Raw genomic sequence first — 15,981 nt, forward strand, 5'->3', positions numbered from 1 at the left:
GCTCAAAACGTAGCCGATCAGCAGCTACTTGCAGCCAGCATATTCCATTTCGTGCGTTTCTGTCACAGCACAATCCCACTCGTTTAATATGTGGAAATTCTTCTTCTTACGAGAAATAAACCCGTTTGTGCTGCCTTGCGTCCACGCTTGGTAAGTAATGAGAGTAGTAGCAAGTTGTGAGGGGCATGTTCAAATGTGTACCAACACGCTGGGCACTGTCGCAATGCGCTATGTGTAAGTAATGTTAGTGGGGAGAGAAGAAGCGTGATGAACTGCGACTTGAATTGCTGATCAGCGCACGCTGCGTGGCTGAAGGGTTTTGTAAACAGCCCTGCGGGGGGCGACCCGAGTCTTTCTCCCTCTCCGACTGCCAGCCAGCCCTGATATCGCAGTCAAGCGCTCGTGCGGTATCCGTGACGACGATGGTGACTGCAGTCATGGCCACGCACGTTGGATAACAATGATGACGCCGCACTGTTGTCACTGTTTACCGACGACGGTGTGATGTCATTCATCATGGTCACCTTGACTGAGGATGAACGCAAGTATACATATTTTCTATAGTGTTTTTGTTTATACACTACTGGCCATTAAAATTGCTACACCACGAAGATGACATGCTGCAGACGCGAAATTTAACCGACAGGAAGAAGATGCTGTGATATGCAAATGATTAGCTTTTCAGAGCATTCACAGAATGTTGGCGCCGGTGGCGACACCTACAACGTGCTGACATGAGGAAAGTTTCCAACCGATTTCTCATACACAAACAGCAGTTGACCGGCGTTGCCTGGTGGAACGTTGATATGATGCCTCGTGTAAGGAGGAGAAATGCGTACCATCACGTCTCCGACTTTCATAAAGGTCGGATTGTAGCCTATCGCGATTGCGGTTTATCGTATCGCGACATTTCTGCTCGCTTTGGTCGAGATCCAATGACTGTTAGCAGACTATTGAAACGGTGGGTTCAGGAAGGTACTACGGAATGCCGTGCTGGATCCCAACGGCCTAATATGACTAGCAGTCGAGATAACAGGCATCTTATCCGCACGGCTGTAACGCATCGTGCAGCCACGTCTCGATCCCTGAGTCAACAGATGGGGACGTTTGCAATACAACAACCATCTGCACGAACAGTTCGACGACGCTTGCAGCAGCATGGACTATCAGCTTGGAGACTGTGGCTGCGGTTACCCTTGACGCTGCATCACAGACAGGAGCGCCTGCTATGGTGTACTTAACGACGAACCTGGGTCCACGAATGGCAAAACGTCATTTTTTCGGATGAATCCAGGTTCTGTTTACAGCATCACGATGGTCGCATCCGTATTTGGCGACATCGCGGTGAACGCACGTTGGAAGAGTGTATTCGCCATCGCCATACTGGCATATCACCCGGCGTGATGGTATGGGGTGCCATTGGTTACACGTCTCGGTCATCTCTTGTTCGCAATGACGGCACTTTGAACAGTGGACGTTACATTGCAGATGTCTTACGACCCGTGGCTCTACCCTCTCTCTGCGCAATCCTACATTTCAGCAGGATAATGCACGACCGCATGTTGCAGGTCCTGTACGGGCCTTTCTGGATACAGAAAATGTTCGACTGCTGCCCTGGCCAGCACATTCTCCAGATCTCTCACCAATTGAAAACGTCTGGTCAATGGTGGCCGAGCAACTGGCTCCTCACAATACGACAGTCACTACTCTTGATGAACTGTGGTATCGTGTTGAGGTTGCATGGCCAGCTCTACCTGCACACGCCATCTAAGCTCGGTTTGACTCAATGCGAAGACGTATCAAGGCCGTTATTACGGCCAGAGGTGGTTGTTCTGGGTACTCATTTCTCAGGATCTATGCACCCAAATTGCGTGAAAATGTAATCACATGTGAGTTCTAGAATAATATATTTGTCCAACGAATACCCGTTTATCATCTGCATTTCCTCTTGGTGCAGCAATTTTAATGGCGAGTAGTCTAAGTGATTCTTTTTGGTTCTACTTCTTCTTTTCTAGGTACGAGCTGGCGTTACTCGCTGTGGGATCTGAACCCAAAAGCTGATAATGATGATGACGATGATGATGATCTCTGGGGGACGACTTCGATTGTTCAGAGGCAGATATGTGAGAATTCTAAAGTATTAAATTTTTTGTTATTTTTGAGATGCTCTTGTTTGTAGATGTGCTCAATGCGAATATCGGTGTTTTGACGCGACCACCAGGTACTAGTTCTTTTACACCTGTGTTTTCGTTTGGGTTTGTCTGTATTCTTTCAGACACATTCCCCTGCCGACGTCATACACCTCCTGTAGTACCCATGCTGGATATGCCCTTAATGACAAACATGCCCACTGATGATGAGTTGTTGGAAGTGTATTCCAGCAATGAACACAACAACAGTTTTACCTGTAAGTACTCAGAATTTATTATTATTATTATACGAATACGGATTTTTATTTCTGCTTCCTAAGATTCTTATCAGCTGCGTCTCTTTCTCCTTCTTGTGTGCAGAGTTAATAGGAGTTCGACGTGTTGTTGGGGGGAAGAGCATTGTCGAAGTTAGGGGGAGAGCTGTCGTGACGTCATGGGGTGAGTCGATACCAGAATGGTCATACTGAGTCACTTTTCTGAGGTGCAGGAAAGGGAGTCCTGTAAGACACTCAGCTGTATACCCTACCTTGATTTATGTTCGTAAGATTTTGATCAACTTATTGTGGGGTCCAGTTACATCTCTCTTCAAAAGTATATACTGCTAACAAAAAGCATGTCCTAATGCCCAGAATCATGATAAGAGGAATTTAAATTGATTTTCATGGTTGCTTCTCACTACTGATAGAAATTAACCAAAAAATACAGGGCATACAGATACACAACAAACACCAGATGTCCACTGGCGTTCTAACTTCTCGTTTATGGCCGAATGTAGGAAAGCCATAAGAAGAAGACAAACATTAACACGCTGTGTGGCACATCGACAAAGAAGTCGAGCGTAAATTAGGTGGTCCCCTCTTCCTGTCCATATTAGCCGAGAAACATCCAAAAAGTGTAGACCTGCTGCTAATCTCTGAAGACGATAAGCAACACAACGTTTGGATAAAATGCATGTCCCACCTACGTTCCTCTGAAATGAAAAGAAAAAAGGAGCAAGATATTTTTGCTGTAGATGTCTCAAGTCGTTTACCAAGAGCATGTATCTTGAAAGACACCTGATTGCCTGCTAGAGCCAGGAAACAATATGTGTGGAAATGCTTATCAAGGATAAACGGTTCTAGAAGTTTAAGAATGCCTCTCACCAACACTTCTGTCCCTTCGTCGTTTACGTCGATTTAGAGCGCCTCCTAGCTCCTGTGGTACAGTGTGAACGTGGTGCCTCTGCCTCCCGTATCACTGCCACAAAATGATGATTGTGACATGTGGCTACCCATCATGTTCTGTGCACTAAAATTAAAATCTTATGTCAAGGGAATAGTGCGAGATGGCTGCTCACTGAGCTTGAAAGTCTTGTACGGGATGTTTATAACATTTATAGTGAAAACGTGAAGGAGAATGATGCACTGTACAAGCAGGCAGCTGATCGTTATACCTGGGGACTGTGACTGGACAGAGGTGAGGAAGCTCCCTGTAGAGACTGTCGCCACGTAACGGGGAAGTCCCAGAGTGCAGCTGACAACCCATGTAACTTTAAGTACCAACTGCCACAGCACACAGCCGTCTTTTCCACAATTTCAGTGAGCATGACGCCCACTTTCTAGTTCTGCACTTTGACGAGTCTGGGTAGTAGGATGATAAGATGAGTGTCATTGCTGACACCGTTGACAAATACATGCCGCTTCAAAGAGGATCACACCAAGAATAATGCTCCACTTCCTGGATGCACAACGCTTCATGCTCACGTCTCTTTAGAAATTTGCTGAACCAACGCATCCTGAAGATATTCTTATCTCGATGATGTAGAGTTTCAAGAGTTTCAACTTGTGACGGAGAAGGGGTCTTTCCATACGAATATCTGGATTCTCTAGTAAACTAAGAGGCATTTCCATAATGAATGGAAAGAACGGGCACTTAGTGAATGAACAGCAGGACTTCGGCATCTCTGATTTATCAGAACATGTAAAATGATGAACACGAATGTACATCTGACCGGCAACATCTTCGAGAAGTTCTGTAGCATATGGCTGAGATTTCGTGGGATGCCATGTTAAGAAAGACACAAGCCAGCAGCGAATTCTTGACCATCGTTGAGATGCATGTCTTCCTGGAACATGCGGTCCACTAGTTACTTTGCCAATGTGTGCGAGGGTATGCCAAGGCAAATAACTTGCAAATAATCGAGGGGGAGTACAGGTTGTCTGACGATTTCAGTTTCATCCTGTACCTGGATGTAAACTGTCTCTGAAGGCAAACCATGCAACAAAGTCTCCCTTTTCAAGGGCTCTCATGGATGTCCAAAGGGGAAATGACCAGACTGAGGAAAGAGATCAAATATGTGGCTGCAGATGCTGTTGAGGGATGTGTCCGAGAGGTAGAGCTGGACTATCCCACAAGTCTGCATGACAAACACGGTGATTTGCACAGCCTGAAAGACTTTCACGTTCAGGGACCTCAACAGGTGCCTCCTCTAGGGCATTGGCGCGGCACCACAAATGCTTATCAGGAGACCTTTCGATCGAGGCTATATACTGAGGTATATACTGCAATTCCAGCTGGAAGCAGGGGTGTCCTACCACGATCACAAGTGGTGCATCGGGGGGCATAGGTGTGGAAATGTGCTGCACCCACACTATTTACTGATGTGTCTGGGTGGGTTTATTTGTTAGTAAAAAGATAAATAGGTGTTCCACTTTACTGGGTGTGTGTGGAATAGTTTGATGAACTGTTTGTCACAGTTCTGACTGCATATTTGAGATTATGAATGTTTCATTGCACACTGCGTGCGTCCGTGTGAGTGTGTGTGTGTATGTGTGTGTGTGTGTGTGTGTGTGTGTATTGTTTTTGAGCTGCCATTGCTGTTGCTGTTCTAAGTATGTACACGCCGAAAACTTCTCTCTCTCTCTGAGTTACTAATAAGTGTTTAATAGACATTGGAAATTGAAAAATTACCTTATACACAAAAGAATGTGTATATTGTAATGAATCAATTACAAAATAACAAAACTGTTACGTATATCACAAATACGAGAAAAAATGGAAATTAAAAGGCTTTCAGTTGTTTTCACAATACAGGTGTTCTTCTTTTTCATATTTTTTGAATGAAATACCTCCTTTATCAGTTTTATACTGATGGCAGGTGCCAGAGAAAAAAGAAATCCTTTTCCAATACAATATTTTTAAAATGTACATACATACATACATGGCCGACCGGTTCTAGACGGGATCGCGATTTATCGCCTCCAATTCGTATTTGCGTAAGTAGAGCTTTGCGGATGTGCGCCAGGAATACTGCACGCGTTTACGTGTGTGTGTGTGTGTGTGTGTGTGTGGGACGTGCGTCACGTCCTCGCTGTGACAGCGTGCGGTTAGCGGTCAGCGGGCAGCTAACATCCCGTTTGTGGTCTGAGCCGCTTCGCGCTTCCGACAGCCCGGCTGCGGGCGTCACGACAACACAGGGCGAGGGAGGCCAGCGGGGGACACGGGCCGAGTCCACACAGTAGGGGGCCCGGCGTACGGACAAACCCAAAATCACTGTAGTGGTGACACGTGGCTGCAGTCGACTCTTACCCGTACGTCGATAAGCAGTATAGAAAACGAAAAATAAAATTCAGAATTTCCCTCGTTGTGCAGGAGCAGTGAATTGGAAGGTGCTGCACACTTTTGAATCGGCACCTTCCAATACGTTGAATCCGTCGCCACTGGGCTTTCTGCCATCTAGACCTAATCTATGCCGGCCGGTGTTCTAAGCGCTTCAGTCTGGAACCGCGAGGCTGCTACGGTCGCAGGTTCGAATCCTGCCTCTGGCATGGATGTGTGTGATGTCCTTAGGTTAGTTAGGTTTAAGTAGTTGTAAGTTCTAGGTGACTGATGACCTGATAAGTTAAGTCCCATAATGTTCAGAGCCATTTGAACTATTCTGACCATACATACACACATATTTGTACACAGTATTATGTGAGAGGCCAGTTACTAGGGGCACAGGGTCAAAATCGTAAGCTGCGTCATTACCTGGGCCACAGCACGCTTTGCCGTACTACTCTGCAGGGCTGCAGTGGAGAACCACGAGAGGAATTATCTCGAATACGAATACCTCAAGACTGCTGCAGCTGTCTGAAGACTTAAGTTTCATTCAGAAAGCAAAGTGTGTCTTTAAATCGGAACTATCTGTACAACATTGGTTTCACGGAATAACTTTTCGCAATTACACTTTTCCTAAGCAGGTGCAGTGTATGACCAACGAAGCGTAGCTGCACCGCAAATGTAATAAAGAAGTCGTCCTTTAAACATTCTCGCAAGCTGTGAGGTACTAACTCTACAAAATATTGGATACGTATCAGGTAAATTGCCTTTGCTGCAGTGAAATGCATGGATGATGGTAACGAAAACTAGATGCAATGACAGGACATGACACGATGTCGGCAGAAACCATTCTTAAATACGAAACCCGCAACTATCAATCTTTGAAATTACCATCCAGCAAACATACGTAATATTTATAGGAAAAAGATTTAATCTACCCAGAACCTTTTCAGTTCACAAAAACAGGTATCGCCTAATTCTCTTCTCAAAGGATCCAAAATGAGGCTCACACGATACTTTACGGACTGGCACGTTGCTACATACGCCACCAAAAGTTACACAAAGACACAGATCATACTGCGTCCTTTTGCTTTCCATGTATACTACTGTCAGAATCCAAACAGTCATAATGCACAGTGGCCATTCTATGTGTTAAGGTTGGGTTGTTTGGGGAAGGAGACCAGACAGCGAGGTCATCGGTCTCATCGGATTAGGGAAGGACGGGGAAGGAAGTCGGCCGTGCCCTAAATCAGAATGGCCGGACACGGGATTGAACCGTCGTCCTCCCGAATGCGAGTCCAGTGTATGTGTTAAGACCACATAGCTTTTATTCTCGGTAGTGGGAAAATCACTTGTGGTAGTGTTCATAAATCATAGACAGAGAATTCAGACTCGATAACGGTTCGAGTTAGGCCACGAGACACGTGCAGAAAGGCTAACGACTGAGATGAATGCTCTCAGAAAGCAGCATCCGGTTTCACGTTAGTCTGGCACAGATTTTCATTGGCCTTGACGCATTCACCAGATATTCCGCCTGTGACTGTAGTAGCACGGTGCCTTTAACAAAGCCACTCGCAGACGCAACACGCGCTAACTGGTGGACCCCAACTGCAGGTGTTCGTTATTGACGCGCGTCCTCTGTGGCTGCGGCGGCTGGGGCATTGCCGTGTCACACGGAAAGTGCTGGCAGTGGTGAGCACAGGGGGCCACCAATGGCGTCGAGCCACAAGTGTCAGCTGCGCTATCGTCTGGTCATGGAGTCGTGGGAAATGGTCACGTGAATGTTAAGGTGGGAAGAGTTTGAGCAGTTGTGTCGAAATGTATAAATTATGTGGTATGTATACAGGTTAATAAGGAGATTTGAAGTTGACGAACCTCCATGTTGAGCATAAGTAATTTTATAGGCCTTCCATATGGAGTAGAGATTCTTAGGAAGAGAAGATGCTGATGGGGACTTGAAATGCCACACTGAGACTCTAGACCACTCCCACTAAATATGAAGCTAACATGCTTCAGCTTGTAAAGCAGGACTGGATGCAAAGTTATCTGAATCTGTTAAAGAAGTAGCTAGCACATACGAGAAAAGAAAGATACAGACGATTTTCTTCGATCTCTAACCATTCCGAGCTTAGCCTCCCTGTATCATAGCCCCAAAAGGCTCACAGAAGTAAAGGTTGGTTCAGAATTCTTCCAGAAGGTTAGTATTAGAACTGGAGAGACAAAGATAGCTACAGTGTGAAGAAGGTAATCTGAGTCTCCAAGAACTGGCCAGATGGTGTGTGTCATTTTCTCACCCCCTGTACGTATAATACAGTTTATAAGAGGAGGAAAAAACTCCACTTACCATAAGTTCGAATGCGAGGGGAACCAACAGCTGTGAGAAGTGCGTCGCACGGAGTGAGAGCAGCTGCGCCAAGTCCCGCCAGTAGCTGGAGTGGCGTTCCCGGAAAACAGCCGCCTGCGCCTGCAGTTCTGCAAAAGACGGGAGACGACGGACTGGTGAACAAGCCAGTGGATCAGACTAGAGATGGGTCGAGCTCGTTCATTCCCGTGAACTACTTCATTCATTTCACTCTTTGCCGTGAAGCGTTCAAATGAAGTAGTTCATTCATGAAGTGCGGAAGCCTGGCGAAGTTGCCCAGTTCGCCGCTCAGCCGCGGCTACGCTCGCTTCGCCTCGCTCGTACAATAAAGCTTCGTAATACTTCATAATTTTACCAACAGATGGCCGAACTATGCAGTAACGTGCACGCAACGTTTTACGCTCTTACAGTGTCTGAGAGTTAAATAGAGCATGGTCGAAGGGGACAAAGGAAAGATAAACAGAGAAACCTGTCACATATAAAGAAGGTATTACATTTAATCTTGCTCGACATTTTCTCATGAAGCGCCCAAAAAAGTCTTTATCTGCCAAGTGAAACCTTATTTGTTGTATTCATGGACTGAAAACTAGGGCTACCAACGAAATGCAGTCCAATATTGTTCCTTTTAAAATTTAATCCAAAATAGAATGAGTATGTTTACCACTGTTAGAAAGTCTATATACCTACATTAAGTAATTATTCAGAAGTTTTCCTGTAGATTTTATTTTTGTTGAGAATAATAACCCTCCAAATTCAAAACGTAAACTGTCACCTGTAGTCATTGGTACGATTTCAGGTAAAATCTCTCTTTATTTTCTTTGGAAAGCAGTTTTTGTGTCTGTTCGCTCTTATACAATGGCTAGCAACTCGCGGTCGCGTAAAAGTAGTGAGCTTTGGGGTTTCTTCGCCGATTTAGGTGATGGGAAAGCAAAGTGCAATTATTGTTCTACGTGTATTTCATATAAAGGAGGAAATACATTTAATCTAGCGCGTCATGTTCGAGTGCTGCATCCAACAGGGTCATTGTCAGTCAGGCGCTTAGCGCCCCCTGCTCCAGCATCTTCCGATATTCCTTGGACAAATAACCTGGACAATCCGGAACCAACATCAGCAAATGCCAGAAGCGAACAGCAGTTGGTGCCAGAAAATAACAGTATCACTTCAGTATCAGAAAGCAGACCTCAATATCACGGAACATTACCCATGTATTTTCCGAAACCTCTTTCTAACAAAAGAAATCAGGAGATAGATTTCGCACTTCTGCAGACTGTTGTAACGGATTATTTGCCCTTCAACATAGTGGAAAGCAAACATTTCCAAAGTTTTGTAGGCAAACTGAATGGTGCTTACAGAATGCCATCTCGGAAGACCATTTCCAATACGCTGCTACAACAACAGTACGCCATGATGAAAGAAATTGTGAGAGCCAAAATTAATTCTGCGGAAGCGGTTGTGCTGACAATGGATGGGTGGACCTCAACTACAAATGAGAGTTAATTGTCGGTGACAGCACAATACGTTAAAGACCTGGAGCTGGCGTCTTCCCTCCTAGAGTGCTTTAAATACGACGAAAGGCACACGTCAGAAAAACTCTCGGAAGAACTGCTACGTGTCACAAGGGAATGGGGCATACAAGAAAAAGTCGTGTGTGTTCTCAGCGACAATGCTGCTAATATTGTGGCAGCTATAAGACTCACAGCCTGGAAACACATCCCCTGCTTTGCGCACACACTCAATTTAATTGTTCAGAATGGGCTTCTGCACATTCAACCCATTCTGAATAAAGTAAAAAAATTGTTGAATTTTTTAAATGAAGTTCGCTGGCCTGCACGAAACTGAAAAAGATGCAGGAACAGTTAAAAGAGCCAGTTCTGACACTAAAACAGGACACTGTTACAAGATGAAATTCAACCTATGATATGCTGCGAAGAATAATCGAGGTTAAGAATTCCCTAATGACAGTTATCACTCTGAATTAGCCGGATCTTCCAAGTCTGACTGCAGAGGACATTGCAAGTGTAACACAAGCCTGTGACCTGTTGAAAGTTTTCAAAGACTGCACTGAGGAAACGTCAAGTGAAAATGTTGTCACTGCTTCTAAAGTTATACTCCTTAGTCGCTCGTTGAAAAAATGGTGTTGCAGGTTTGTTAATAACACTGAAATTCATGTAGACGTGCAACAGATGGCTGAAAAGTTAGCTGAAGACCTAAAACGACGATTTAGAAATATAGAGGAAAATTCCATTTTCGCGGAAGCAACTGCATTGGATCCTCGGTTCAAATTACATGGTTTTTCTGATAAAAATTCAGCTGAGAAGGTGAAATTAAACCTGATCAGGCACTGTGAGAAATTTGTGACGAACACATCCGCTGCTACTGCAACAATCTCAGTTCCAACCACTGAATCTACTTCCAGTCTCTGGCTCGAATTTGATGAAGTGTTTTCCAGGCTGCAGAGTAATCCACACCCGAGAGCTGCTGCAATAGTGGAAGTGGACAAATACTTACAAGAACCCCTGCTACAGAGACAAGGCAATCCACTTCAGTGGTGGTCTGAACGGCTGTCAGTATACTCCTCGCTCTTTTAACTTGCAAAAATACGACTGTGTATTGTCGCAACCTCCACGCCGTGTGAAAGTGTTCTCGAAGGCAGGACACCTTATAACTGACAGAAGAAATAGCCTGACAGGCAAAAAAGTGGAGCAAATCATGTTTTTAAACGGAAATCTCTGAAGATTCACCAAATCCGTTGATGTTTATTCATAAATATATATGTGTATTTTTTTAAAATTTAATTAGGACAATCCTCAAATTCACATTTAGTGTAACTATTTCAATTATGTGTACGAGATAAACATTCCTACATGAACGATTATCTTTCAAGCGTGGATTCCACGCATGCTTCAGTCCCAGACTCACAAGGTAAGCATTTTATTTTCATGTTGGCTGTGCGTGCTCACACAACCAGCCTCTTCATTTGTATTTTAATATTCATTTGTCTGCAAGCGCTGCCAACGGTAGCTTACCCGTAGACGCGAAGTATAACTGCACAAATAGTCGCTGGTAATGATGTCAGCACTGCAGGAAGCAGCTGACGCTACCTTCCCCTCGCCCCTCATCGCCGCTACCCCTACTAACCCTATCGTTCTCCACAAACACCGCGCGATTCGTCGACAGGCAGTAGAGGGAGGACTGAAGTGAAGGGCGAATGAGTGACGTAGCGCCGATGTAGTGGGAGAGGGAGAGGGGAAGAGAGTGAGTGAACTAGAGAAAACTGTGGAGTGTGCTATCTGTGAAGAGTTTGAAGTACCAGTTCTTTGAAATTGAGTGGTTAGTTCACACTTCACTGGAGTGAAGCGTTCATTTGAACGACTCATTCACGAGCTCCTCATCACTAGATCAGACTTCTGTAGGATGCACAGTTTTCACTTTCTGCCCCCACAAAGTGTATGCAGGTAGCATTTACCATTTGAAACTAGATCAATATACAATGTCAGTAATCGTATGAGTTACAGCACGGACACCTAGACCGGACGTTACAAAGCTCATATTCCAGCGACAAATTTAAAGAGCACAGCAAGCAAACAGAGAGGAGTACCACCACCTAACGTAGATCCAGTAATAAAAATTAACCTAAGGGTAGAAGTATCAAAATACCGGAAGAAGCGGAAATATACAACTATTTCAAAAATCACCCACACAGCTTGCCCAACAATAAGACAGATTTAAGAAATAAGGGATCTTACGTACTATTACGCCCTATCATAATAAAGAAATGTCTTATCTTATTTCTTTACATCAAATGATTGTATCGTAAACAGAATGGCAAATTCCGTTAACGAATGTAAACACGATGTTAAGATTGATATAAAACGTTTACTGTGGGATGTACAATCACTGCTAAGAGCAAAGAAGAAACGACTTGTGAATATGTTCCCCACCAACCGCCTCAGTTGTCATATAAACAACATGAACAGTGGTTTGAGGGGATTCATGTTAGTGAAGTTAACATCAGTAACAATAAATTTACCTTTGCCATTGCTATGATCCTTACGCTCATCTAAAGTTGATGTACACTCGCAGTTAGGAGACTCAACATACAGAGACAACAGTGAGATATACACACGTCAGAAGATTCGTAAATTTTGACACCTCCAGTGGCCCAATGTAAGTGATGTGCTGTTTTTAGCATTTGTTGTAATATAACTGCCTCATGTATGGGATGATAGTGGCGTTCTATACATGCCATCTGCCCTTCACTTTTCGGTTATTGCTGTATACCTGTATAAAGTGCTTAGGATTGCAATTGTAGTCGTGAAAACAAATAATGTTACAGTTAATGGCAGATACGACGTCTTTAAGAAAAATACTGCATTATTTTTTCGCATTTCGTCCTTATGCGAGCTTATTTTCAGTACAGAAAAGACATTGCTAAAGATGGAGAATGATGTGTGTACACGATGTTTATTGCGTTCCTAATGCTATTGGAATTACTCAGCGGCAAATCGCAAAAGAGAAAGTCCAAGGAACGTGCATCTTAATGACTTTGTAAAAAAAACGAATCATCGGCATGAGGGACTTGAGAGCATCGTACCGACACATTACACGGCATCTGGGTGTAGGGCAACGACGGCAGAATGTATAGCAACGGGTTGGGGTGGAGACAACAGAGTGCTGAGAAGTTCACCAGCCATCACAGACAGACCGGTGTAACCTGGGTTGAGATCTGTGGCTACCACTGACACCACACCACAAGCAGCGTAGTGTAGGGCGTCCTGTGGTGTTCAGCGGCGGGAGTCGCTTTTGCCTGTGGCGGACAGGTCGACGCTGCTCTGTCCTCAGGTGGCCTCGTGAGACGTCACGGGAAACAGCGGTCGTCCAGATGCCTAGCTCTGCAGCCCACAGAAACAAACAGGGGTCAGGAAGACTCCGATCAAATCATGTGGAAGGCATATGGAACAGTTCTTAGGAATTTCGAAAATTCTTGAGAAATTTGGAAGCCAAATTATTATTCAAATTGGTTCTCGAGGTAAACAATCAGTATCTCTCGAAAATATCACTCACATAGTTCTGTATGTCGCAAGGGCACAAAAGTGCGAGGACATCCGCACAATTACCTAAAGAGCTCTCACACTCAAGTTGCTGACAAGAATATGTGTATAAGAGGAAAAAGAAAATTGAGGAAGTGCTAGATTACGATCAATTTGGTTTTAGGAAAGGTAAAGGCATCAGAGAAGGGCTTCTGGGTTGGCGATTGATGATTAAAGCGAGACTTAAGGACAAATCTAGAAACTTCCGTAGGATTTGTAGTTAGATAAAAATCCTACGATAATTTAAAATGATGCAGGATTTCCGAAACTCTCAGGAAAATGGGTGTAACCTCTAGCAAAAGAAGGGTTACCTGCAATATGTACATCAAACAAGAGGATAAAATAGGAAGATCAATAACATTTCAAATTAGGAAAGGTGAAAGACATACATGTAATCGCCCCTACCATTCAATCTGTACATCGAAGGAGGAATGAGAGGTTCAGAAATGGAATTAAAATTCGTGCTGAAAGGATATCAATGACAGGAATAGCTGATGTCATTGCTGTTCTCAGTGGAAGGGAGAGGTAATTGTAGGAGGTGTTGAATAGAATGAACAATCTAATGTGTACACTCTATGAATTGAGACTAAACCAAAGAAAGACTAAATTAATGAAGTCTAGCAGAAATGGGATCAGTGTTCAACTTAAGGTCAGAACTGTAGACGAGGATGTAGACCAACTGAAAGAATTCTGCTACCTTGAGAATAAAGTAACTCATAATGGACAAGTTAAAGAGAACATAAAAAGTAGAGAAGAACATTCAAAGAGGATGTTCCTGGCCAAACGAAGTCAACTAACATCAAATGTCAGTTTTGTAACAACGAAAACAAACAATTATTGATAAAATTATTTAATAGGATAGATAAAAGAATCTACTCACGAAGCAGCGGAAGAACACACATGAAAGACTGTTGTGATTGGCAAGCTTTCGGAACAAGTGGCTCCTCCTTCAGGCAGAAGGGTTGAAGGGAAAAGGAGAAGGGTGAAGGAAAAGGACTGAAGAGGTCTAGGAAAAGGGGTAGATTTTGGGAAAGTCGCCCAGAACAGCGGGTCAGGGAGTCTTACCGTACAAGATGAGAATGAATGACTGATTGTTGGGGACTGCATCGGACGGGATTTGGAAACCTGAAAGCTTAAAGAACACAGGGTAACATGCAAGATTACTGCTAAAACAGTGATCACATGTTAATAAGAGTGTGTCCTCCTATCACCACCTATAATAGCCCTCTAACTGGCAAACATATTCTATCAAAGGGAGAGCCAGCTGCGAAACGACACAAGTCATATCCCAGCTATTATAACACTGTTCAGCCTTCTACATAGGCATGACTACCATCAGATTATCAGTTGGGATGAATGGGTATAGGGTGAGGGTATACACTGCCAACTCACAATATCCTGTGGCAGAGCGTGCTCTACAGCATGACATTCGTGACCTCGGTGCCTGTTTCACCATCTGGATTCTTCCCCCAGACACCAGTTTCCCAGAACTCCGTAGGTGGGAACTACCTCTACAACATGTCCTTGGTTCTCGCCACCCAGCTTTTTATCACTGTAACTAATCTTTGCTTCACTCCGTTGCAGTTTCCTGCATCTTTCATTGTCTTTCCCATCTATTTTTCACCGCCCCATCCCACCTCTGTTATGTACAATGCACTTAGCTTCTCACTCTTTATAACTTGTGATAAATGTCTTAGCAGTAATCTCTGTCGTACATATCACCTCGTCTTCTACCTTTAAGCTCTTAGGTTTTCAGTCCGCAGCTCGTGGTCGTGCGGTAGCGTTCTCGCTTCCCGCGCCCGGGTTCCAGGGTTCGATTCCCTGCGGGGTCAGGGATTTTCTCTGCCTCGTGATGTTGTGTGCTGTCCTTAGGTTAGTTAGCTTTGAGTAATTCTAAGTTCTAGGGGACTGGTGACCATAGATGTTAAGTCCCATAGTGCTCAGAGGCATTTGAACCATCTTAGGTTTTCAAATCTCGTCCGATGCAGTCCCCAACAATTAGCCTTCCCTTCTCATATCGTACGGTAAGTCTCCCCTGATCTGCGGTTCTGGGTGACTTTCCCAAAATCTACCCCTTTCCCTACACCTCTCCAGTCCTTTTCCTTCACCCTTCTTCCTTCCCTTTCAACCCTCCTACCTAAAGAAGGAGCCACTGGCCAGAAAGCTTGTCAATCACAACAGTCTTTTATGTGTGTGCTCTGCTGCCGCTTGGTGAGTAGTTTTTTTTTTTTGTTTATCTATCGAATTAAATGTCGGTTTTAGTTGGAGGGCGAGTAACTCATAGTGTAAGTTTGGAGCACAGTATTCTATGAAAGTGGATCATGGACAGTGGGAAAACCGGGACAGAGGAGAACTGAAGCGTTTGATATGTGGTGCTAGAGAAGAATGTCGAAAATTAGATGGACTGATAAGAAAAGAAATGATGAGGTACTCAGCAGAATCGGTGAAGTATGGTACCAAATATGGGACAGCATTTTGTTCTTGGTCATGCAACCTTATTGTTCCATCTCGGTTCTTGTACGTATTACCCGTCTTTCTTTGCAACTTACTCTTCTTTTTCTCAATATTCCGAACATTTTGCAGAATTTTACATTTCCGGATGCTTTTCCTTTCAGGGCCTATGAATATGTCCATTTTATTTTCCTACTTTTGCTTCCCGCATCAGTTACAAAGTCAGACGTGCCGCTCTCTTGTGCTATTAGCCTTCTGACTGTCAAAATGATCGTCATCTATCACATCCTCTATTATCTTTTCCATTCCTCTGTATATATTATTCCTGTCGACAAATTCCATACATGAG

The 15,981-nt window shown here is 44.1% G+C and overlaps 1 protein-coding gene across 3 annotated transcripts in view; it reads right to left on the reverse strand.

Annotated features, from left to right (window-relative positions):
• Window positions 1-15,981, reverse strand: part of LOC126212581 (uncharacterized) — a 656,804-nt gene that overhangs the window by 618,311 nt on the left and 22,512 nt on the right. For all 3 annotated transcript variants that reach the window (XM_049940012.1, XM_049940011.1, XM_049940010.1), the window contains exon 4: window positions 8,074-8,201. In XM_049940012.1, coding sequence (XP_049795969.1) covers window positions 8,074-8,201 — 128 coding nt within the window. The remainder of the gene's footprint in view (window positions 1-8,073; window positions 8,202-15,981) is intronic.

Source organism: Schistocerca nitens, chromosome 11 (assembly GCF_023898315.1).
Source record: "Schistocerca nitens isolate TAMUIC-IGC-003100 chromosome 11, iqSchNite1.1, whole genome shotgun sequence".
In the NCBI taxonomy this organism is placed as follows: Eukaryota; Metazoa; Arthropoda; class Insecta; order Orthoptera; family Acrididae; genus Schistocerca; species Schistocerca nitens.